The sequence below is a fragment of the Callorhinus ursinus genome, unplaced genomic scaffold (assembly GCF_003265705.2).
Source record: "Callorhinus ursinus isolate GAN/ISIS: 27379988/994484 unplaced genomic scaffold, GSC_fseal_2.0 scaffold4, whole genome shotgun sequence".
Taxonomy (NCBI): Eukaryota; Metazoa; Chordata; class Mammalia; order Carnivora; family Otariidae; genus Callorhinus; species Callorhinus ursinus.
The window spans coordinates 120,230,167-120,256,321 of NW_027397066.1; the positions used below are offsets into that span (position 1 = coordinate 120,230,167).

The 26,155-nt window shown below is 39.0% G+C and overlaps 1 protein-coding gene across 1 annotated transcript in view; it reads right to left on the reverse strand.

The window, feature by feature from the left end:
• The window catches only part of FREM3 (FRAS1 related extracellular matrix 3), an 84,991-nt gene that overhangs the window by 53,369 nt on the left and 5,467 nt on the right, over positions 1 to 26,155 (reverse strand). The window contains exon 2 of the mRNA XM_025873834.2: positions 24,934 to 25,023. Coding sequence (XP_025729619.2) covers positions 24,934 to 25,023 — 90 coding nt within the window. The remainder of the gene's footprint in view (positions 1 to 24,933; positions 25,024 to 26,155) is intronic.

Genomic DNA, 26,155 nt, shown 5'->3' on the forward strand with positions numbered 1-26,155 from the left:
TCGTCGGTAAATATGGAACCCGTTTTGGCGCCTCTCTCGGGAAAATGGTGAAGAAAATTGAAATCAGCGCACCCAGTACACTTGCATCTTCTGTGGCTAACCCAAGATGAAAAGATAAGCTGTGGCTCTGGCACAGGAGTTCCCGCACGAAAACAGTAACTGGCGGTACCTGGACCCACAACCTTCTGCCGTCATGGTAACGTCGGCCATCGGAAGACTGAAAGAGTTGAAACGCCAGTGGAAACTCCACCGTTTGAAACATTGCTATCCTATCAGAAATGAGTTTATGTAACAACAACAACAAAAAAAAAGTAAGGAAAGGAAGGAAGGAAGAAAAGAGAGAAAAGGAAAGGAAAGAAAAGAAAGAAAAAAAGAAATCTCATTCAGTCCCTTTGGGGATTGTGAGTTGGACAGACTGAGGTGAAGACCATGCATGCTTGCTATAATTCTGACACCGATTCCAATGTGTAATTTTCCAGGACTACAAGCAATTCTCTGACACCAGCTGGGGGTCCTACAATTCAACTTACTTCTGACACTCTCTACCCCGAGATAGTATCCGGTCCCATAGGTTAAGGGCTCTGTCTTACAAGACTGCCCACACTTTATTTTTTTATTGTTTAAAGATTTTATTTATTTATTTACTTATTTTGAGAGAGAGAGAGAGAGAGAGGAGAGTGGGGGGAGGAGAGGGACAAGCAGACTCCCCACTAAATGCAGAGCCCATTGTGGAGCTCAATCTCACGACCCTCAGATCATGACCCGAGCCAAAATCCAGAGTTGGTTGCTTAACCTCTATTCCTTAATATTCTGGGCAAACCTTACCAAGTATTGGTGGTAAAACTGAAACACAGATGCTCTGACATAATTATTAGAGAGTGGTTCCTGTGTTCGTTTTCTACTGTCATGTAAAAATTGCCATAAACTTAGAAGCTGAATAAAACACACATATATTATCTCCTAGTTTTGGTGGATCAGGAAGACAGACATGGCTTAGCTGAGTCCCTGGCTCAGGGTCTCACAAGACAGCAATCACAGTATTAGCTGGACTGCATCCCAAAATCTTGACTGGGAAGAATCTGCTTCCACACTGTTCTGTAGCAATAGATGCTTCTGGGATTTGTCCCGTATAACTGGCCACCTGGGCCTGTACGTACACAGGCAGGCTAAGGAATGTTGTTTTGTGAGACTCATGCTATGTGAATAACCTCGGGAACAACCTAGTTGTTTCAAATTATATTTGGCCTCCAGGTCAGAATGGGCCCTTCTGTTCTGGATGCCAGGAGCCATAAATCTTGTCTCACATCCCCTCCTGCTCCAGGCTGGGCTGGCCCCACCAGAATGGAATCCGGGAGGGGAGGCAGACACACGTAGCCCAGACTCCTTGAAAATCTAGAAACATGATAACATAGAAATGCAGCTCGCTCCTAACTGCACTTAGGTGAACAAATGTTTCATTTCAAACCCTGTTATTTGCCCTATAAATACAGCCCTTATGGGGACGGTCAGTTGGAAGTCTCACCTGATGGGAGGACGCTCCATGCAGGCCCAGGCCTCTCAGTCAGGACTCCAGCCTGGGTGTCTCCATGGTGCTTCCCCAGCTAATGAGGTTGGGTGTTGGAAGCACCCAATTTGATGTAACTTTGCCTTATTCTTGTTTCTTGCCTACTATTACCTTCATCTGTGTGTAGATTCCTTTCTTCTTCTGTTTCTATTAGGTTTATAATAATAATAATAATAATAATAATAATAAAGTTTTCTTTCCTTTTCAAAAACCAAAACAAGGCTGTTGTGAATCTTTTGTTCAGAACACAAGCTCATTCAGACTATTGACAAAATTCATTTTCCTGTTCTTGTGTGACCGAGAGTCCCAGCTTCTTACTGGCTATTGGTTGGATGCTGCCCTCAGCCTCTCAGGGCCTCCTGAAGTTTCTTGCTGTGTGGGGCTTTCAACAGGTAGTTTGCAATGTGGCCATTTGCTTCTTCAAGGCCAGCAGAGAATCTCTCTAGTAGGGGTTAGCAAGATACACACTGATTTAAATTCAGACTTCAGAACAACAAATTAAAGAATCTTTTGTCTACAAATTAAAGAATCTTTTGTCTACAAATTAACATTTAGGAACTTAGAGTGAAATGAAAAAAGTAATAAAATGATTGTTGGTAAAAATAAAAAGAAGCGATAAATTAGAGTGGATCCAATTCTTTTGGATCTTCTAGCTTTACTTGCTTTCCATTAAATGCAGCTCATATGTTTTGCCATAGAATTTATAACCAGGGTCTTCCTAAACGACGGTGAGTAAAGCAATGCTGCCCACTCATCTGCAGTGGCCCTATTCTCATTGGCATTTGAAACTCCTGCCAAAGAGAGGGAAGACTCAACTTTCCTAAAGTTGCCGTACAACCACACTTTAAGCAGGATTTCCAAACTGCAGTTCTTTCTAGGATACCGTACCCCTTTGCGGTGAACTGTGCGGGGTATGCTGGGCCTTGTAATGAAACAGGTCAGAGATATGTAAATGAAGGAATCAGAGCATGCCCGGAGGAATGGCTGGTGGGAATAGTCCTAGTGGAGCTGTTCTCTCCATTTTTTTTTTAATATTGTTGTTAACATATAATGTATTATTTGTTTCAGGAGTACAGGTCTGTGATTCACCAGTCTTACACAATTCACAGCGCTCACCACAGCACATGACCTCCCCTGTGTCCATCACCCAGCCACCCCATCCCTCCCACCCTCTTCCACTCCAGCAACCCTCAGTTTGTTTCCTGAGATTAAGAGTCTCTTATGGTTTGTCTCCCTCTCTGGTTTCGTCTTGTTTCATTTTTCCCTCCCTTTCCCTATAATCCTTTGTCTTGTTTCTCAAATTCTTTATATCAGTGAGATCATATGATACTTATCTTTCTCTGATTGACTTATTTCGCTCACTATAATACCCTCTAGTTCCATCCACGTCATTGCAAATGGCAAGATTTCATTTTTTGAAGGCTGCATAATATTCAATTGTATATATATACCACATCTTCTTTACCCACTCATCTGTCGATGGACATCTCGGCTCTTTCCATAGTTTGGCTATTGTGGACATTGCTGCTATAAGCATTGGTGTGCACATGCCCCTTCAGATCACTACATTTGTATCTTTGGGGTAAATACCCAGGAGTGCAATTGTTGGGTCGTAGGGAACTCTATTTTCAACTTTTTGAGGAACCTCCACACTGTGTTCCCTCCATTTCTACACCAGGTGGTCCAGGCAGGGAACCGAGTCTTGGGGCCAGAGGCTGTAGCTAGGACCTATAGAGACCTGTCAGAGACCCCTTCCAAATATCCCAGTTATATCGTACACCAGCAGGTTCCTGGTTAGGGCTTTTTTCCTAACAAATGTGTTCACAGGAGAGAAAAATTGTAGCTGCAAAGGAAAATCAATTTAAAGCTTGAAAGGTGAAATTGTGTAGAAAAAAAAAATCACCCTTTCATGCTTAATTAATCACAGAATATGTGTCTGCCAGCATGCAGCCATTTTATCAGAAAACAGCCCAGGTGAAACAGTTACGGAAACGGCATTACCAATCCCAACACGGTCTCGCATGAGCAAACGAGAGAAGAGAAACATTGTAGGAGGACAAAACTGTCTTCAGTGGTTCATAAAATTGGAGTGTTTTACATCTAGAGAGGACTCTCTCCTGATTATCTCCTCAGGGCTCTAGAATTAACATCTGGGAGGGTTTCTAATTAAAATGTTTTGGTTAACTTAGCTTTTGAACCAAAAGGCAAAGGTTTAACTTTTGGAAATGCTCTGTAGGCCTGAGGTTGAAGGTTGTAGCCGGTAGTTTTAGATCTTTCATTTTGAGCAAGAGATAAGAGAACTCTCTGGCATCTGAGAAGTTTTAAATTAAACTATACATTTGTTAAACCCGTTATTTCTCAAACTTATTCAAATACAGGATTTTTGCTTTTTTCTTTTAACGCAACATCTTTTAACAACTAGTTCTATGGGATTCCATTCAAGAAGTACCATTTAAATTATTTTGAAGTCATGTCACAGCCATATGTAAAAAAAACATTCATTCCATCAGTGCTTCTCAAACCTCACACCAAAATAACCCTAAGGACATATCATAGTGAACTTGTCCCGAGGAGGGGTGAGAACCAAGGACCAGAGATAGCTTAAAACTTCCCTGTGCATTCTGTAGTCTGTTTCATAATAGAAAAACTTGCGTGTTAATTGAAAGTAAAACTCTGCTCAGGGGATCTGTGCCAAATTTACTGAGTCTTCTCACACGCCCCCTAGCTCGTGGACACAAACCCTGTATTAATGTTGGGTATCACTTGCAATGAGCATTATTGAAGTTATGAAGTCTCTAAGGAAAAGAGACTACAATCTTAGGTTACTGAGCCTCTCTCATGCGCTGCATTAAGATTTCTCACCATGTTATAAGTACAAACTTGAAAACAACTGATTTGTGCACACTTAAAAAGTGCCTAGCCCTAAAATGAACTATTGGGATTTCATCAAAATAAAAAGCTTTTGCACAGCAAAAGAAACAGTCAACAAAACCAAAAGACAACCGACAGAATGGGAGAAAATATTTGCAAATGACATATCCGATAAAGGGCTAGTATCCAAAATCTATAAAGAACTTATCAAACTCAACACCCAAAGAACAAATTATCCAATCAAGAAATGGGCAGAAGACACGAACAGACATTTTTCCAAAGAAGACATCCAAATGGCCAACAGGCACATGAAAAAGTGCTCAACATCGCTCGGCATCAGGGAAATCCAAATCAAAACCTCAATGAGATACCACCTCACACCCGTCAGAATGGCTAAAATTAACAAGTCAGGGAACGACAGATGTTGGCAGGGATGTGGAGAAAGGGGAACCCTCCTACACTGTTGGTGGGAATGCAAGCTGGTGCAACCCTTCTGGAAAACAGTATGGAGATTCCTCAAACAGTTGAAATTAGAGCTACCATTCGATCCAGCAATTGCACTACTGGGTATTTACCCCAAAGATACAAATGTAGGGACCCAAAGGGGTACGTGCACCCCCATGTTTAGAGCAGCAATGTCCACAATAGCCAAACTGTGGAAAGAGCCAAGATGTCCATCAACAGATGAATGGATAAAGAAGAAGTGGTATATATACACAATGGAATATTATGCAGCCATCAAAAGGAATGAGATCTTGCCATTTGCAACGACGTGGATGGAACTGGAGGGTGTTATGCTGGGTGAAATAAGTCAATCAGAGAAAGACATGTGTCATATGACCTCACTGATATGAGGAATTCTTAATCTCAGGAACAAACTGAGGGTTGCTGGAGTGGTCGGGGGTGGGAGGGATGGGGTGGCGGGGTGATAGACATTGGGGAGGGTATGTGCTACGGTGAGCGCTGTGAATTGTGTAAGACTGTTGAATCACAGATCTGTACTTCTGAAACAAATAACGCAACATATTTTAAGAAAAAAGAAAAAGAAGAAGATAGCAGGAGAGGAAGAATGAAGGGGAGTAAGTCAGAGGGGGAGACGAACCAGGAGAGATGATGGACTCTGAAAAACAAACTGAGGTTTCTGGAGGGGAGGAGGGTGGGGGGATGGGTTAGCCTGGTGATGGGTATTGAGGAAGGCACATTCTGCATGGAGCACTGGGTGTTATGAACAAACAATGAATCATGGAACACTACACCAAAACAAATTATGTAATATATGGTGATTAACATAACAATAAAAAATTAAATAAAAAAAAAAGTGCCTAGCCCTGGGGCGCCTGGGTGGCTCAGTCGGTCAAGCTACGGATTCTTGATTTCAGCTGAGGTCATGGTCTCAAGGTCTTGGGATCAAGCCCTGCGTAAAGCTCCACACTAAACAGGGAGTCTGCTTGAAGATTGTCTCTCCCTTTTCCCTCCCCCCACCTCTCAAGTAAATACATAAATCTTAAAAAAAAAAAGGCCTAGCCCTAACATGTGTTTTCAAAAGAAATTCAAGTGATTTCCTATTAGTTGACACTCATTATTAGTCTTCCAACTGAAATAAAGTGTTCCTCAAGGCATCAATGACAGCACATATTAAACCCTGGGTTCTTTTTTTTTTTAAGATTAATTTATTTTGAGAAAGAGAGAGAGCACATGTGCACGTGAACAGGGAGAGGGGCAGAGGCAGAGGCAGAGAATCTCTAGCAGACTCCCTTCTGAGCATGGAGCCACATGCAGGGCTCAATCCCACAACCCCAAGATCATGACCTGAAATCAAGAGTTAGTTGATCAACCGACTGAGTCACCCAGACGCCCCTCCCCTCGCCCTGGGTTCTTAAAAGTTAGGGGAAGACTTCCACTCCTAGGTATATATCTGAGAGAAATGAAAACATACATCCACACAAACACTTGCTCATGACTGCTCCTAACATAATTCATAACATCCAAAAAGTGGAAATAAGCCAAACATCCATCAGTTGATGAATGGATAAATAAAAAGTGGTATATCCATATAACAGAATATTATTCATCCAGAAAAGTAGTGATGTACTGAAATATGCTACAATGTGGATGAACTTTAAAAACATTACGCTAAGTGAGAGAAACCAGACAAAAGACCACACATTCCATGATTCCATTTATATGAAAAGTTCACCATAGGCCAATCTACAGAGACAGAAATAGGTTAGTGGTTGGCAAGGCCTAGAGTGGGGAAGCAGACTGGGGAAAAAGAGAGGGACTGCTGGTAGGTACGGGATCTTTTCTGGGGCAATGAAAATGTTAGAAAACTAGATTGTGGTGATGGTTGTATATCCTGGGAATGTATTAAAACTACTGAATTGTATACTTTAAATGGGTGAATTACATAACATATGAATTATGTCTCCACAAAGGTATTAAATATTGTATTTACATTTCATGTATTTTTATGTACTTATATTTCATGCAAATAAATAGATTTTGTGAAAAACAAAACAAAAACTAAGGGGCAGGGGAAGCCCCAGGAGTGGCTGATTATATTCAACAACGCAGAACGTTAAAATAACTTGGCAGGGAATTGTTTAGCGCTTTACAGATTTTCTGCTGTTTGCAATTAAAGGCACAAGGGAAAACCAAGCTGTATGTATTCAATCCACAAAATGAAATCCAACAGGAGATGCTAGAATTATTTCATACCTTGACTGTTTATTGCACCAAATGAATCACATTTTACATTCCCTTAGTCATATTCAATTATACTGTAAACACATTCACATTTATCAAGTAACATATTAATCACGTATGTACTTGTTTGTGTAATAATGGTTCTCAGAAAGCCTAAGCCTTCTTTTTCTCCATAAAGTAGGTTAACATAAATGAAAATTCTTGAACTGCTTTCCATAAGAATAATCCCCCTTAGACTTACTAAGATCATGCTGGATATCCAATAGATTTCAATAAAGCAGTTAACAGCTGTCTTATAATTTTTTAAAAGATTTTATTTATTTGTCAGAGAGAGAGAGAGAGAGAGAGAGAGAGCATAAGCAGGGGGAGTGGCAGGCAGAGGGAGAAGCAGGCTCCCCGCTGAGGAGGGAGCCCCATGTGGGACTTGATCCTAGGACCCTGAGATCATGACCTGAGCCGAAGGCAGATGCTTAACCAACTGAGCCACCCAGGCATCCCAAGCAGCCTTATAATTTTAGGGCTAGAAGGGCCCTTGGAGATGAATAATTCAACTTCTTCATTTTTCAGAGGAGGACCAGCATTCCATCAGGGAACTAGCAAGCACTCAAGTGTTCTGATTCCCAGGCTTGTACTCTCCTGCTAAGCCTATCTCCAAATGGTAATTCATGATAGCAACGATGACACTGAATAAGGTCTTAATTAGTTCCTAAGGCACGGATCTCAATCACAGTATATTTTATATAATTTCAGTTGTATAGTTTATAAAGGGCTTTCACAAACATAGTTTATTAAGAGTCTCATCACATCCCGAGAACCAGACAGAAATCAGCGTCTCTCTTTTGGACAGAGGTTCAAAAAGGCGCTAAGATTTGCCCAAGGCCACAGGGCTGGTAAGTACTGGCTCTGGAATGAGAACTTGACACTCAACATTTTCCAAGCAGAACTCATTATTCCTTGTCACCAGGTCACCCAGGTTCTCATGTTAGAAATCTGGGCATCACTTTCTTTCAGGTAATACAAACAGATTTTATTGAACACGTCACAAAGTGACCAGTCTCCTTTAGGAGAACTGCAAAATGGGGCGGAGGGCAAGGTTTTTGTTGTTGTTTTTAAAGATTTTATTTATTTAGTATTTATTTATTATTTAGCTAACAGGAGGATGGGCAAAGGGAAAGGGAGAGAGGGCATTCTTAACAGACTCCGCACTGATTCCGGAGCCCGACCCAGGGCTCAGTCTCACTACCCCTGACATCATGACCTGAGCCAAAATCAAGAGTTGGATGCTTAAGCAACTGAACAACCCAGGTGCCCCAGCAAGAAGCTTTTATAGGATAAAGACCAAGGAATAGGGCACCTGGGTGGCTGAGTTGTTAAGCGTCTGCCTTTGGCTCAGGTCATGATCCCAGGGTCCTGGGATAAAGCCCCATGTCCATCATCCACTGGGCTCCCTGCTCAGTGGGGAGCCTGCTTCTCCCTCTCCCATTGCCTCTCCCCCTCACATGTGCACTCTCTCCCTCTCAAAATAGATAAATAAAATCTTAAAAAAAAAAAAAACAGTGTTTAAGAATAAAGACCAAGAAAGAAACAAATAGAGAATGTCTGATTGGCTGGGCCATGTAGTCAACCTTTTTTTGGGGTGAGAAGGCCCAGAGTTGGCTTGGCATTTGGAGACTGGATGACTTGGGTACACTGCATTTCTGGTCAAGTGGAGCATTTGCAGGGACATGGATGTTATCTAAGTTTCGGTTCCCTGATGTGGCAGCCTGGGCAGAAGCAGTTCCATCTCGGGCCTAGAAATTTAAGTCAACAGTCTCCCCTTTTGATTATTCTCTTGACCATTCAAGAGGTGTGATCAAAACTATCAGTCTTAGCGTGACTCTCAGTTACCATTGCCTCTTCGGGTCTCAGTGTAGTTTATAAAAAAGGCAGTATTAATTAGGCTTGTATTCTTAGAGCTGGTTATGTTTTTCTGTTCTCTTTTGTTGTTCTAGTGGGAGACGGACCATCTGTTATGGACCAATGGCTGCCCACATGCATTTAAAACTTTGAGAGAACACAGCATATCAGGGAGATAATAGTAATTGTTAGAAAGAAAACACCAGGCATCACTCTTGACTTCCTTTCCCTACTCCCTCAAATTCAAGAACTGTCCATTCTAGCTCCTACAAATTAAAAAAACTATCCACTTCTTTCCACACTTATTGCTACCAATTAAGGTTATACCCACCTTATTTCTCACTCGTTTTCCTTCAATCTCCTCTTTTCTACTTTTGTTTCTACCTGTGGTCTATTCTCTATAATGCAAAGTTTTGTGCACAGAGCACCTGGTAATCATGTCACCACTCTGTCTGAACTTACACTGTTTTTTCATCACCTTCAGGATAAAGTCTGTTGACACACTTAGAACATCCTTTCTGGTCTGGAGCCTGCTCACTGCTTCAGCTCCCGCCACAGCCCCTGCTCTCTGGTCTATGTGGTCAGAGAGAGCTCACAGGAGTCCCCAAATTTCCTCTGCTCTTTCTTGCCATTATATCTCTCTTTTCTTTCTTTCTCTTTTTTAAAGGTTTTATTTATTTATTTGAGAGAGAGAGCAGGAGGCAGGGAAGAGGAAGAGGGAGAAGCAGACTCCCTGCTGAGCAGGGAGCCCCATGTGGAGCTCTATTCCAGGACCCCAGGATCACAGCCTGAGACGAAGGCAGACATTTAACCAACTGAACCACCCAAGGTGCCCCAGCTGACTCTTTTTTTTTTTTTTCAGCTGACTCTTAATATAGCATTTACCCTGCCTTTTTTTAAAAATAGATTTTACTTACTTATTTGAGAGAGAGAGAATGAGAAAGAGAGAGAGAGCACAAGAGGGGGGAGGGTCAGAGGGAGAAGCAGACTCCCCGCTGAGCAGGGAGCCTGATGCGGGACTCGATCCCAGGACTCCAGGATCATGACCTGAGCTGAAGGCAGTTGCTTAACCAACTGAGCCACCCAGGTGCCCTACCCTTATCTCATAAGGCTATTAAAAAAAGAAATTTCCTATAGTAATCACCACCAAAATTTCAAAGTAATGATGAATATAAAGGATACTTTGACATCTCTACACTTCCTATAATTTGATATTAAAATATCTGTTATTTCTACTTGTTACAAAGCCACAAGGTCTGCCGATCGTGTTGTTGTTTGTTACCTACATTTATAATCGGGGGGAAAGCTGTATTTTAGGTGGAGGTTAGTAAAAATAAAGATACCATTTTTTTTTTCATTCAAGTTCACTGAGCCTCTGAATTCTATCTATAGATCTCTTGGGTTAAGATCTACAGATTTATTTTACTGAAAAGAAACTACAAAGGAGAAAAATTGGATTTGTCTTTGATGTCTTTAATTCATCTACATACATAATTCTGGCCACTGAGACTCTGACGTGGGTCAGCATTTATTCATTTAAAGAAAGGAAATGGGAAATCTGTTACAGGTCTTCCCCCAAATAATCATTGAACTCCAGCAGTTCTTTGCAGTCACTTAAAAAGACTAGGAAGTCATTGTCTCAGGAAACCTATTATCTTTTCTTTTAATACTGTGCCAGCTGGTGCATTATTCCACTTTCATCACAGGAAGCAGAGACCACAGCCATTTTCAGTCTACCATAATTGCTTCCACGGAGGACCCCACTGGCTCTCTCTTGAGCAAAGATGCTTCCAGCTGTAACTTGGCCAACTCCACCAAGGGTCTCTCCTGAGCATGGGGGAGTACCTGCCCTGATGATTAAAGAGAGGACAGCTAGTTGGGGCACCTGGGTGCCTCAGTGTGTTAAGTGTCTGCCTTTGGCTCAGGTCATGATCCCAAGGTCCTGGGATCAGTCTCCCTGCTCAGCCAAGAGCCTGCTTCTCCCTTTCCTTCTGCCGGCTGCTCTGCCTACTTGTGCTCTCTCTCTATCTATGAAATAAATAAATAAAATCTTAAAAAAATGAGAGAGAGAGAGAGGATGACTAGCTCCTTGAAGCTCATCATGCAAATGAAACTTTTTACATGGATGATCTCAAAGGGATTCAATTTCCCACCCTTTAGTAGGATTTTATTTTCTAGCAGATGCTTCTAATGTTCTTGGCTTCTTTGGGTAGACATCATAACACCTTGTTTTGTTTCAGAGAATTTTTATTTCTAACCATAACAAATTGCACACTTTCCTCAGCACATTTATTAGATATAACTAAGGTTAGGTATTAAGAACGTTCTCATTATGAGATGTAGGGATTGCTTTAATACCATTGCTATCCTTTTTCAAATACTTTTAAAATAAATACACCAAAGGATACTATGTTTTCTGGAAACTGTCTCAGAAAATGGAAAAGAAGGCATAAGGAGGATTAATGTAAATAAAGTCACAGGTGGAGTATATTGTGGGGCTGGGAAAAAAGCAAGGGGAATATGATGAGCATCCAGAACTAATTCTATAAGGTGTGCAGAAGAAATTAAAAGCAAATGAGGGAAATAAAAGGCATCTGAATCAGCAAAGAAGAAGTCAAACTCTCACTCTTTGCAGATGACATGATACTCTTTGTGGAAAACCCAAAAGACTCCACCCCAAAACTGCTAGAACTCATATAGGAATTTAGTAAAGTGGCAGGATATAAAATCAATGCACAGAAATCAGTAACATTTCTATACACCAACAACAAGATAGAAGAAAGAGAAATTAAGGAGTCGATCCCATTTACAACCGCACCCAAAACCATAAGATACCTAGGAATAAATCTAACCAAAGAGGCAAAGGATCTGTACTCAGAAAACTATAAAATACTCATGAAAGAAATTGAGGAAGACACAAAGAAATGGAAAAACTTTCCATGCTCATGGATTGGCAGAACAAATATTGTGAAAATGTCAATGCTACCTAGAGCAATCTACATATTTAATGCAATCCCTATCAAAATACCATCCACTTTTTTCAAAGAAATGGAGCCAATAATCCTAAAATTTGTATGGAACCAGAAGAGACCCCGAATAGCCAGAGGAATGTTGAAAAACAAAGCAAAGCTGGTGGCATCACAATTTCGGACTTCAAGCTCTATTACAAAGCTGTCATCATCAAGATAGTATGGTACTGGCACAAAAACAGACATGTAGATCAATGGAACAGAATAGAGAGCCCAGAAATGGACCCTCAACTCTAGGGTCAACTTATCTTTGACAAAGCAGGAAAGAATGTCCAATGGAAAAAAGACAGTCTCTTCAACAAATGGTGTTGGGAAAATTGGACAGCCACATGCAGAAGACTGAAACTGGACCATTTCCTTACACCACACACAAAAATAGACTCAAAATCTATGAAAGACCTAAATGTGAGACAGGAATCCATCAAAATCCTAGAGGAGAACACAGGCAGCAACCTCTTCGACCTCAGCCACAGCAACTTCTTCCTAGAAACATCGCCAAAGGCAAGGGAAGCAAGGGCAAAAATGAACTATTGGGACTTCATCAAGATAAAAAGCTTTTGTGCAACAAAGGAAACGGTCAACAAGACCAAAAGACAACCGACAGAATGGGAGAAGGTATTTTCAAATGACATATCAGATAAAGGGCTAGTATCCAAAATCTATAAAGAACTTATCAAACTCAACACCCAAAGAACAAATAATCCCATCAAGAAATGGGCAGAAGACATGAACAGACATTTTTCCAAAGAAGACACATCCAAATGGCCAACAGACACATGAAAAAGTGCTCAACATCACTTGGCATCAGGGAAATCCAAATCAAAACCTCACTGAGATACCACCTCACACCAGTCAGAATGGCTGAAATTAAAAAAGTCAGGAAATGACAGATGTTGCAAGGATGCAGAGAAAAGGGAACCCTCCTACACTGTTGGTGGGAATGCAAGCTGGTGCAGCCATTCTGGAGAACAGTATGGAGTTTACTCAAAAAGTTGAAAATAGAGCTGCCCTATGACCCAGCAATTGCACTCCTGGGTATTTACCCCAAAGACACAAATGTAGTGATCCAAAGGGGTACGTGCACCCTGATGTTTATAGCAGCAATGTCCACAATAGCCAAACTGTGGAAAGAGCCAAGATGTCCATCAACAGAGGAATGGATAAAGAAGATGTGAGATATACACACACACACACACACACACACACACACACACACACACACACAATGGAGTATTATGCAGCCATCAAAAACCCCCGAAATCTTGCCATTTGCAATGACGTGGATGGAACTAGAGGGTATTATGCTAAGCGAAATAAGTCAATCAGAGAAAGACAAGTATCATATGATCTCACTGATATGAGGAATTCTTAATCTCAGGAAACAAACTGAGGGTTGCTGGAGTGGTGGGGGGTGGGAGGGATGGGGTGGCTGCGTGATGGACATTGGGGAGGGTATGTGCTATGGTGAGCGCTGTGAATTGTGTAAGACTGTTGAATCACAGACCTGTACCTCTGAAACAAATAGTACATTATATGTTAAAAAAAAAAGAAGATAGAAGGGATATATGAAGGGAGGAAAAGGAGGGGGAGACGAACCACGAGAGACTATGGACTCTGAGAAACAAACTGAGGGTTTTAGAGGGGAGGGGGGTGGGAGGATGGGTATAAAGGAAGGCATGCATTGAATGGAGCGCTAGGTGTTATATGCAAACAAAGAATCATGGAACACTACATCAAAAACTAATGATGTAATGAATGGTGACTAACATAACATAAAAAAAAAAAGCAAATGAGGAAGAAAATGAGGATAGAAGGTGAAACGAGAGGTAGAAAGAAGAAGAAAGTCAAAGCTGAAAACCGGAATACCAAAGGCATCACTAACAATGATTTGGAGGCTCCAAGGGTCCCTCTGCTTATGCCACCCAGCAGAACAGTACATTCCCATGTTCACTTTCTTAATCTATTGTCAAAAAAGAAAAGTGAAAGCCAAACATCCTCCATGCACACCTTCTAATGCACAACATTCTAATAACACACCTAACGAACAAAACACTGTGATACTTGATCATTTTAGCAGTTATCCCTTACCCTTGAGCTTGGCTTGAGATTTCAAGGGGCTGAAATCACACTGCTTCTGACTCTGGTTTTGCGCTACTGCGAGGGCACGGCCTCGGAAACCTGACCGGGTTAAGCACCACATATGTTTAGCATATTTTACTACCTGGTTTCCTGCTAATGAGGTCAGGGTTTGATATACATTCTGCGCTTCTTACATATGTTTTGTTTCTCTGTCAGTTTCTCATAAATTTGGTCTGAGAGTGCAGATGGATATATGCACATTCATTCCCACTTTTTGTAAATTACTTTAGGAAAGTCTGAATCACTATCATACACGGAGACAATGTGTCTGTGTCCTGATAGAGAATGATGAGCAAAATGCCTGGCAGCTCGACTTATCTGAAGCTCGATCAGAATGTAATCTGTAGATAATTTTTCTATTAAGAATATTGTCTTCAGCGACTCTAGTCGTTAGAAACTACAGGTAAGTCATCTGACCTAAATTGAAACAATGATTTCTGATTCCTAAACGTGGCAATGGCATCCAGTCATTTGTGCTTCTTGCCGTCCTTTCCTTCCAAATATTTCCTATAATTTCTGCTTTAAATATCTTCTGCATTCCAGAGAAGCATGTAATTTTTTTTAAAGATTTTATTTATTTATTTGTCAGAGAGAGAGAGCGAGCAAGCAAGCACAAGCAGGGAGAGCAGCACACAGATGGAAAAGCAGGCTTCTCGCTGAGCAAGGAGCCCAATGTGGGACTCAATCCCAGGACCTGAGCTGAACGCAGACTCTTAACCGACTGAGCCACCCAAGCGTCCTGAGGAAACAGGTAGTTTTTGGACAAAGGGTCCATCAATACATAAGAATAATTTTAATACTGACTTAATTTCATAAGGATTAGGAGTTTGCGATGGTCTTACCCTACCATATGACTCCTTAGAATGTTCAAGTGCTAATAACATTAATAATAATTTCACTCAATGTCACCAAGACTTAGCTTGTTTTTAATCTATAAAATGGGGGATAATATCTATCTCATGATGGTACTGTGGAGATTAAATGAGAGGTAAGGTACTTAAATGTCTAGCATAACACCTGGGACAAGACAGATGTTCAATAAATGATGAGCCTGAATTTGAAGTCAGACTATTTTACTTTATTATCAAGAAGATGGATACATGTTAACTAGCCATTCCAAATGAGTCAAAATATTTTTCTCATTTTAGAGAGCTCTGTGTGTTCATCTATACCTCATAAACTAATATATATATGTGCATATATACACATATGTATTTGTTTACTTATAAATATTTATTGGGTACATGTATTATGTACATAGAATTTAGGACCTAATCCTGAGGTTGTCTAGTTTTATTTTAAATTGATCCCTGAAGTGATTATTTAAGAGCCTGTTTACATAACACAAGGCAAAAACAGCTTTGCTGTTTTAAGCAATAAATTCTCTTTTCAAGCAATAAAATGTTTCTTAAATTGATGTATGTGGTAATGAGGTTATTTAGCAACTGGAAAATGAAAAGCAAGAGATACACATTAATGTGATCTAAATGAGACACTTCCTGAATATAGTAGGTATTGATTTACCAGTCAAGAATACTAAAAGAACATCATTCATAATATTTCTTTGCTTTCAAAAACATTTTCTCCTTTCATTAATCATCTTTGTGAAGTGTGATTATTTTCTTGTGCCAGAGCTTTCCTAGGTTACTACATGCTCAACCTGGCTTCCTATTTTTATACATAGAAATTACACGGTTTAAAAAACAGATTTTGGTTAAATAATAAGCCTGTGTTTTATTTTATGGGGAGAAAAATATGAACAAAATGCTTCCATGCAAATAGTCAAAGATAAAGAAACCAAAGCCATTTTTCTTTGTGGTTATTTGCTGTGGATCATAATTTTTTAATCATCAAAGTTTTTTAATTCCAAAGTTTCTTCCCAAATTATCCACAACTAGGATCAATATTATTTTTTGAATCACAACTATGGCTAAGCATACAGCCTCTACAAATCATAAAATGGATTTGAGATTTGGTCATTTTTTTCATGAATTTGTATTTATCCTGTTATTCAACCACCACGATTTGAGCACCTATCATATACCAGGTATTATTGGGGAGCATATCAATTCTAACACAGATTCTGATCGGGATTATATGATTTGATTGAGCATATCAACTTAATTAGCCAGATTATCTCCTCTTTTTCTTTTCTAAACAATTCTAAACAGCTTCCATTTACATAAAGATTAAAAATCGGACAATAAGTAAATAAAATTTGAGTTTATCTGCTCTCTCCCAGACCTCCAGGACTTTAAACATTAATGGAAGATATAATTACAGCAAGACATACGTGTGTGCTAACATTTGCTTATGTAAAAACAATTTTTGGTTTCATGTGGGATAGGACTATGAATGGGAACAGGAGAGAACTTTGCTTTTTATTTTGTACTCTTTGGTACTATCTGAATATTGTACTCTTTATACTATTTTGTACTATTTGAATATTTGTACTATCTGTTTGTGCACATATTATTTTTAGTTTTAAAAAATGTGGCCGAAAACATTAGGGATGTTTTAGCACCAACAGAATAAAATGGAGGACTGGGAAAATCATCTGAATATTATTTCACTTTTACCTCAATATCTGGAGAACTTTTATCTCAAATCCCCACCTAATTTTCTATGTGGAAACTAAGTAAGGAATTCTACTTGTTATTAAAGTATATGAAAAAGCAGCTATGTTTCTTAAGCATGGGCAAGCCAATGTCCAAAAATAAGGTGTGGGACTTATCTAGAAGTAGGAGGTTTAATAGTCAAGCACCCAGTACTGATATACAATGTTTTATAAAATGTTGTGACTTAGACTCAGCTCTGCCGTGTGTCATGTAAATGGATGAGGTTGCCCGTCTCTCTCATTGTCACCGTGTGGTGGTCCTCACGACCCCTAGTTGAAGTCGTGACTAGTGAGCTAGTGAGCTAGAAATTAGCAAAACTTCTTTTGATCTGTACTCAGAGAAGCTGACCATCTTGGGGCAGTTCAATATACCTGTGACTTCAGACTTAATTCTAAATTGCAGACTCAATCCTTGCAAGTTCAGCATGACAGACCTTAAAAACACCAAAAATAGAGACTCCTCCAGAGTCAGCCTTGGCAGAGCCAAAGAAGCAAGAAATCTGGGGGGTTTCTGGGAGCACCTACCAGCAGAAAAGGCTTTGCTTGTTTTTTTTTTTTCCCTTTGCTCATACTTTTTAACTTCTAAGGATTCATAGTTAATTTTGGAATAAACTGCTTTCACATTTTCTATCTGAACTACATGTCTGTCTTGGTACCCTCGTATGAGAAAGCCTTGTATGTCTGAAGCAACTATGAATTTAGGGAAAAGTTAGAATGTTTTAGACATGCAAATATCTACGTTAAATCAGCATTTTCACTGCTAACAAAAGGTATGCATTCACAACTGTAGGCCAAGAGTAAGTTCATGGCAGCATTGAAAAATGAGAGAGAAAAAATATACCACATATATGTACGAACAATTTCTATTTTATATAGCCATAAAAAATATTATGTAGCTGTCTAAAAAGGATAAAGCAGATAAGGTAGATCTGTTTGTGCTAGTTCAGTATATGTCTGGATATAACCTAGACATACATTAAACAAAAGAAGGCAAGGCTCAGAGCCGAGCATAAAAAAATAATCTCTTTTGTGTAAATAAAAAGGATATACATCTATTTTCTGCTATGTGATTAATTTTCTTTTTGAAAGAAAACAGAAGGAAAGGGATTAGATATCAATGCACAATTTAATTATTATGATTCTTTAACTATGTACATGTATTTATTTTTTAAAAATGTTTATAGCAAGTTATCTGGTGGAGGAATTACAGGCCATTTAAAAAGTTTTAGGCCACTGATGTTAAAAATACCTGTACAGTCAGGTATTTTAATGCAGAATTGTAGACTTAAAGCTTTCAGCTGGAAATTTAATTAGCAATGCTAAAAACAAGGCTTAAATAGTTTGCCATGAAGGTAGTTTTCAATATTGTTCCTTACCATTCTCCCATTCGTCGAATGGGTGCCTAAAAACGACTCAATAGTGGAGGTTGTGAAAAGGTGTTGCCATTTCTAAAAGAATTAGTTTGTAGCAAAATATTACTGTAGGACAGGTATACTCCAGGTGTGGCCTCCAAACAGGGATAGGAAATGTGGCTGAGGTGACTGTCTAGACAGCTTGTAAGGTGATCCAAATAGAAGTACCTCTTCCATTTTTCTAGAAAGAATCAATGGTTTCAGCATGAAAGTGAAAAAACCAAATTAAATCACAAATGACACAAAGGGAAGGTTACTTGGCATATTTCACAAAGGAAAGGGGATGACATGAAGTTTTGCTTAGCACAGTACGAGCCCACCCAACCTTCTAGCTTTTTCCTATACCTCGTGACTCTGAACTAATTCTTCCACAGATTGAACATGGGGACACTGGTGGTGAGCCTTGCCTGTCCCTCTAGCCATCTGCTCTGGTACATCTGGACCTGCCTTGCTTATAGCTTGCCCAAGAATTAACAATTCATTTCTGGTCATGGTATGAAGGAATAGTAGATACAGGGAGGAAGGATTCATGAGGGAAAAGTTCAGCAAAAAGTATAATTGTTTATTCCTTCCTGCCTCAGAAGAACCCACCCTGATTCTCCTTTGTTTGGATTTTTAAATCCATAACATTATTGAGGGGGACATTTTTGAATTATTTATAAGACAGAATAACATGTTTAGCCGTTTAAATCAATATTATTGAACTGAGTTGGTTGTGACGTAGTCCAGTGTTCTTTTTTCTTAAATGGAAATTGCTTTTTTTTTTCTGATAATAGTGGTCATTGTAAAGCATTTACAGAAGAAAATGTCAAGAAAATCAAAAGAAATAAAAACAACTTAAAATCCCTCACTGCCATTATAAACCATTTTTAACATTTTGCTACATATACTTTAGACTTTTTCCTGTGCATATATATATAAGCATGTATACATGAAAATGTGAACGTCCTATACAACTTTACAGTTTTCTACTTGGTTTTCTTTTTAACAGTACATTGGGAACCTCTTTCCATATTATATATGGGTTTATTATGACATCACCCTGAAGACTTGCAAAACGTTTTATAATCTTACTGAAGATTATAATCTTATAATCTTACTGCAGTGTAACTGTAGTAAGATTATAAACTGTAACCGTATTACAGTTACAGAAATATGTTAAACGTTTTGTCTCTTCAGTACATTGCCTCTTAGTTTCTCCTGAATTTGAATTATTTGGCTGCTCATTGTTATCTATCTCTTCTGCATCCTGTAGGTCTTTGCTTTTAATCCTGACTCTCTTCTTACCACTGTTTTTCTTTAAAATGAAATTAGAATTGTTTGGGAAATAAGAGTAAATAGACTCCAACTAAGGGCTTCTTTGAGTCAAGTGTGAAAATATCGGGCCACAGATTTTGAGTTAACTATTCAGAGACATTTTCTGCCTTGCTTTTGAATTCTTAGATGTGTTCTAGAGAGTTTAAAGCCCTCAAGTTTGTTATTACCTTAACTGCATGGGCAGACTTACTGGACTTAACGTTAGTTCTATCACTGGTCCTTAAAAAACCTTTTTGTTGCTCTTTACTTTCATAACTTGCTTAAAAAAGACACCTCAGGGCACCTGGGTGGCTCAGTTGGTTAAGCGACTGCCTTCAGCTCAGGTCATGATCTTGGAGTCCCGGGATCGAGTCCCACATCGTGCTCCCTGCTCAGCGGGGAGTTGGCTTCTCCCTCTGACCCTCCCCCCCTCCCATGCTCTCTCTCTCTCTCTCTCTCATTCTCTCTCTCAAATAAATAAATAAAATCTTAAAAAAAGACACTTCACCTACAAGGAAAACTGGTACTCATAGGGACCGTGAGCCATTATCAGGTTAAATTAAAAAAAAATTCAAATATCAAAGTGCATAGTGTTAATCAGATTGGTTTTAGACACTGAATAATTTAAGAGGAAATAAAACAATTTGTTTCAGGTCTTAAGGAGAATGTGATATATCTGTAGCACATCCCCAAACTAAAATTGTCTCACTCCCATATAACCATTTAGTGTGGCTTATTAGAAAATATTGACTTAATGTTTCTGATGGTTCTTTTGTATGGATCATTTTAATTCTTCAAGCCCATTTCTTCATCTTAAAATCTGAGATGATAATTTCTGTCTTACAGGTTATAGTAAAGGTCAATTGGAATAACATCTGTAAAAACACTTTGTAGAAATATTAAGTGCTATATAAATTTAAGGTTATGTTATTATATGGCAGGTAGAACAGATCCATTCAGCATTACATATAGTAGAGATATGCAAAATTTCAAGACAAATCTATGAGTATAATGACTTACAGAGAGGAAGATGGATGAACTTGACAGTATGCTTAACGGGTACAGTTCAGAGCTTTAGAAATCTAAAATGCATTCCCTATTTTACCAGTGGCTTTCATGATAACCTTGAACATAATGAAATTTACCACCAATGTTATAAAAGAGACGGCAATGGCCTTAGTCTGAGTTACTCAAAATTGATGATGCAGAAACAGATGGAACACACAAACTAGGTATATTGTAAAAAATTTCCATTTGAATTCCCAGTTCAGCTGTGTACGCAAGTATAGGTATGTGCATAACTATTGGAGAGGAAAGAAGAAAAGAAAACTCGTATTTATTGGGGAATTGATGGATGCTGGGTATCCCATTATATTTTTGGCATATGTTACTTCATTTAACTATAGCAGAGCAAAAATAAAAAGGCACAATTGCTACAGGAAACGGGATGTGGATAGGCAAGGTATTCCTGTGTGCCCTGGCTCAGCGTGCAGTGGCAAAGCCTAGAACAGTGGATCTGAGTTACTTCCTCTTCTTCCTTTGTCTCCTTAGTGGACTTTTTTTTTTCTTAGTGGGTTTCTAATAAATACGAAATCAGTTTATAAGTGATAAACTTATAAACAGAGAAAAAGATGAGAAGCCAAGAGTTCCAGGCAATACCCCAATAAGATAATTCACCATAATAGTTTAAAAGTTGAATTTTTGGGGTTTCCTGGGTGGCTCGGTATGTTAAGCGTCTGCCTATGGTCATGATCCCTCAGGTCCGGGAATCGAGCCCCACGCTGGGCTCCCTGTTCAGCTCGGAGGGGAGCCTACTTCTCCCTCTACCCACCGCTCTCCCTGCTTGTGCTGTCTGTCTCTCTGTCAAATAAATAAATAAAATCTTAAAAGAAGTTGAAATTTTTATATAATCAACTGATCTAACTATAGATTTTCAGGAATAAATTGTTACTTTTCTTTTCACCTGAAAAAAGAGAAATACAACACTTGGTATCTCAGCTAATAATTCTGTCATGTGCTTGCTTTGTGCCGGGCACTCTTCAGTGCCTCATGCATGTTGTTTCTTTAATACTTGCGGTACTTAGGATGATGGCCCCCTAAAGATGTCCATATCTTCATTCCCAGAACCTGTGCATGTATCACATGGAAAAAGGGACTCTGCAGGTGTGATTAAAGATTCTGAGATGGGGACAGTATCCTGGATTATCCAGGTGAGCCCGATGTAATCACAGGGATTCTTGTAGGGAAAGAGGGAGGCAGGAGAGTTGGGGCCAGAGTGAAACAACATGAGAAAGACTGGACACTTCTGGCTTTGAATATAGAAGAAGGGGGCGCCTGGGTGGCTCAGTTGGTTGGGCGGCTGCCTTCGGCTCAGGTCATGATCCTGGAGTCCCGGGATCGAGTCCCGGGATCGAGTCCCGCATCGGGGGACTGCTAGCGGGGAGTCTGCTTCTCCCTCTGACCCTTTTCCCTCTCGTGCTCTCTCTCTCTATCTCATTCTCTCTCAAACAAATAAATAAAATCTTTTTAAAAAAGTTTCTAGAAGCTAGAAAGGGCAAGGACATGGGTTCTCCCCTAGAGACTTAAGAAAGGAATGGAGCCTTGCCCAAACCTTGATGTTAGCCCAGTAAGAACCACTTTGGACTTCTGAATGACAGACTTGTAAGTCTGGGTTGTTTTAAGACACTAAATTTGTGGTAATTCATTGTAGCAGCAATGGGAAACCAATGAAATCTTCATAATAATCCTATGAGATACGCACTATAATCATCTCCAATTCACAGATGAGCAAACTAAAGCACAGTTTCTCAAAGATACGCAACCACTAAACAGTGGCACTGGAGTTTGAATGCGGACAACATGGTTTCAGAGCCTATGGATTGGAAACCTTCCTGTTATCAAGCTTGGGGTTCTAATAAATTGCAGCTCTGGAGTCATACTACCGATACGTCCACCTTTAAGACCCCTGAGCTCATCTGAGGATGTGCCTAATACATGGTCCTAGAGGTAGGGCACAGTCTTCTTTCAATGCCTTGAAAGTTGATACCACCACCACCAACAACACCAACAACAAATTCTGCTTCAGGACATTGGTAAAAAATGCATCTCTAGAAGTGTGTCCAATTCCAAAAACTTAAATAACTGGAAGCAGTAAGTTCTGCTAGTGCTGTATGCTGTCAAGATAAAAATATTAATAAATTGTAAATTTATTCAACATTCCATTTGGGAAATATTTTAAAAATTGGGATATTTTATTTTTTATTATTTTTTCATATGTATTTTTAAAGATTTTATTTATTTATTTGACAGAGAGAGAAAGAGAGAGCACAGCAGGGATAGTGGCTGTTGGAGGGAGAGGGAGAGGGAGAAGCAGGCTCTCCGCCAAGTGGGGAGCTTGAGGTGGGGCTTGGACCCAGGATCCTGGATCATGACCTGAGCTGAAGGCAGACACTTAAACAATTGAACCACCCAGGTGCCCGCCCCCTCCCCGCCAACTGGGATATCTTAAAAGAAAAGTTCCAAGTTGGCTCTTGTAGAGAAATAAATTTATAAAATTTGAAAATACCTGACATAAAATTGTTTAAGCGAGTAATTCAACAGTTGTAAGCTATCCCAAGAATGGTCAAAATGGGTAGATATGGCTCTGTGCAGGATACTCAGAAAACAACAAAAAAATCCAGGGAACAAACAAGTGCATAAATATTGAATCAGCATATGAACATCCAACTATGAGCAAATGTGTCCTCAAATATTTTGGAGTCCATGTTTGGTTATTATTATCACTTCAATTTACTAGATGCTTCTTTGTGAGGTGAGGAAGTGCTGTCTTTGCCTTATTCCCTGACTTTTGTCCATGGTTTTGGCTTAATGAACAGAAGTAGTGTAGCAATAGTGGTTAAGAACCTTAGCTTTGGAATCTGCAATATCTGGGTTTGATTTCAGTTCACCTGCTTATTACCTGTACAACTTCAGTCCAGTTAGTCAACCTTGGTGCCTTCATTTTAAAATGGGCATCATAATGTTTACCTCTTATTTTACAGTGAGGATCAGAAGTCATAATGTATGTAAGCATTGCCTGGTCCACTGAAAGTACTCAAGAATGGTAGCAATATAAATTTCACATTTCTCATCACAGACTGACTCTTGTTTCTGATGTCGCCCAGAAAGTATAGTGTCCGAGTCAGATACACATCTTTTTAGAATATCATCCTTCTAGAAAACAGAAAGAAAAATAGTCACCATAAACTATTTGAATCTCACATGTGCTTTATGTTAGTGAGTCAGTTTAGAAGGCTTAAATGTATCTTCATCTTTTTAGTGACTTTGGTCCTTGGGAACTTGGAGAATGAAGGAAAGATCAGATTTTAAAATTTGAGAAGCTAGAGAGGAGGTGTCAGTGGTTTCCACTGTAGTTTGTCTCATCAGAAGTGGAGAGGGTGACTCATTATTTATGAGCATCTACTTTGTGCCAAATGTTTTACATATATTATCTCACTTAATCCTCTTGGCAGCCCTTTGGAAGTGGTATGAAGACCACCATTTTATACATGAGTGAAATCAGTCACAGAGAGGACCAGGTCACTTCTTTCAAGGTCACACAGGGTAAGCTGGGATTCAAACTCAGTATACTATACAGCCTTCATATAGGACTGTTTTCCAAAACAGTCCTGAACGATGGCACACGATCGAAGAAGAGAATTGGAACACGATTGGCATGTTACTTACTAGGAATGAGTAATGTTTTATACTGAAAGTTTATCGAGTGACAAGCAGCACACGGACATAATTTTTGCAATTATTCTGTCATACTGCAAAATAATTTTTCTATGACAACATAATCAGCCCATTCCTAGCTGAGTAGAGCGCCTTCTGTTAGCTTGTTGTTTCCCATTATGCTACTTTGAGGACAGAGTAAACAGATACAGGTGCAGTGTACACAGGCAATTTTTAAAGCAAGTTTTCCTTTATGCTGGTCAACCTATTTTTCACCCCATCCAGGAAGATTACAATTTGGAGATCAAGGAACCACTAAGATTCAGTTCTTGGGCTGAAAATCCTCACAAAATCTAAAGGTGGACTTTCTAATTTGTTCCAGAATGACAGAAACCACCAGATTCTCAGAACCACCGGAAGAGATTGACTTGCCTATAGGATGTCACACATAATCTAGGTCGAGTAAAAAACTTCATATCTCATTATTGAAATTCCTCATTGCTTCCCCTTCAAAACAGTGATTTGTCAAGAATCATTTGGCATAGGATTGCAAACAGAGCAAAAAGAATTCATTTGTTGGTACTCTGACATACACTGATCGTGATTACTGTGTAAATAATTTAATTTTTTTCAGTTTCATATTGATTTTAAATAACCAAGCTCCCTTTTAAGGTTTTGATGCTGACTTACCATTGTCTTCAACCGAGAAGTAGAAGATATCCTTCGTTTCTTTGCTGCCTTCATTCAAGATGTAACAGATCCTCCTTTCATCAATGTCAACTAATAAAAGAGCAAGTATCACTCATCATATTGGCACAATAGAAAATGAGTATGATAGGAACTTCAGTGGGTTAAGGCATGAAAATTCTACAATAAAGAAATTTTAAAATAATTAAATGCCTACAAATCTAACTTTTAAAAAATGATTAAGTGAACATGAATCTAATTTTTTCTTGAAGTTACACTGGGAAAAATAGAACATTATTTAAAATTTTGTTACCGTGCTGTGTTTATGATCTGTAGGATCATCCCCAACAAGAAAGACATTCTAGTGATGCATGTTTTACAACAACCTGGCCCCCTATGGAAAGCTGAGTCTATCTGGTTTAGGTCTTCTGTACAAGCCTGGAGCTTGGCATGATGGTGGTTATTCATTAACTATTAGTCAAAATGAATTTAAACAAGAATAACTGCTGCATTCTAAGAAAAAAGAAAATGGGAATAAAATGATTTCTTATTGCTTATTCTCTTGGATTTTCGAGAATTTGTCACTTGGTCTATAATTGTGTTTTTTGTATTGATAATTATTAGTATATTAAAGACAATTTGCATTTTGGGGGTATTTACTTAGAAAGATAATTCTTATAAAACCACATGATTTCATTGGCTTTAGAAGCAATTCTGAAAATGTAACTAAACTATTTTTTAAACACCCTTCATAAGTTTTACTTTAAGATTGCATTTAGGTATATCTGTATCACACATAGAAAAATTCCATGTATCTCTTCACATTTCATGCATAAAGCTACATGAAAAAGTTTTAAGACAATGTAAAGAGCTGCCACAGACAGCAGGTGTCACTTCACCTGGGAGAACAGAGGAACCTGCCTCAAGTTCACCATTAGTAGTAATGACAAATGTATTTTTAAAAAGATCTTTAAAACATATCCCTCCACACACTTAGGAAAATTTAGTTCTATGCTTTTTTTTTTTTAGACGCAGAAGTTACATTTGAATAGCACAATAAAATGTGCAGTATAATATTTATCTCCAAAATCTAAGTACAAAATTTCATCTTCAGAAATCTAAATTTACTGATAAACTATGAAAACAATTCCTGGGTATGTCATTCTATACTTGAAATTTGAAATTAAACTGATAATATCAAAATTAATGTAATCATATCTTATGA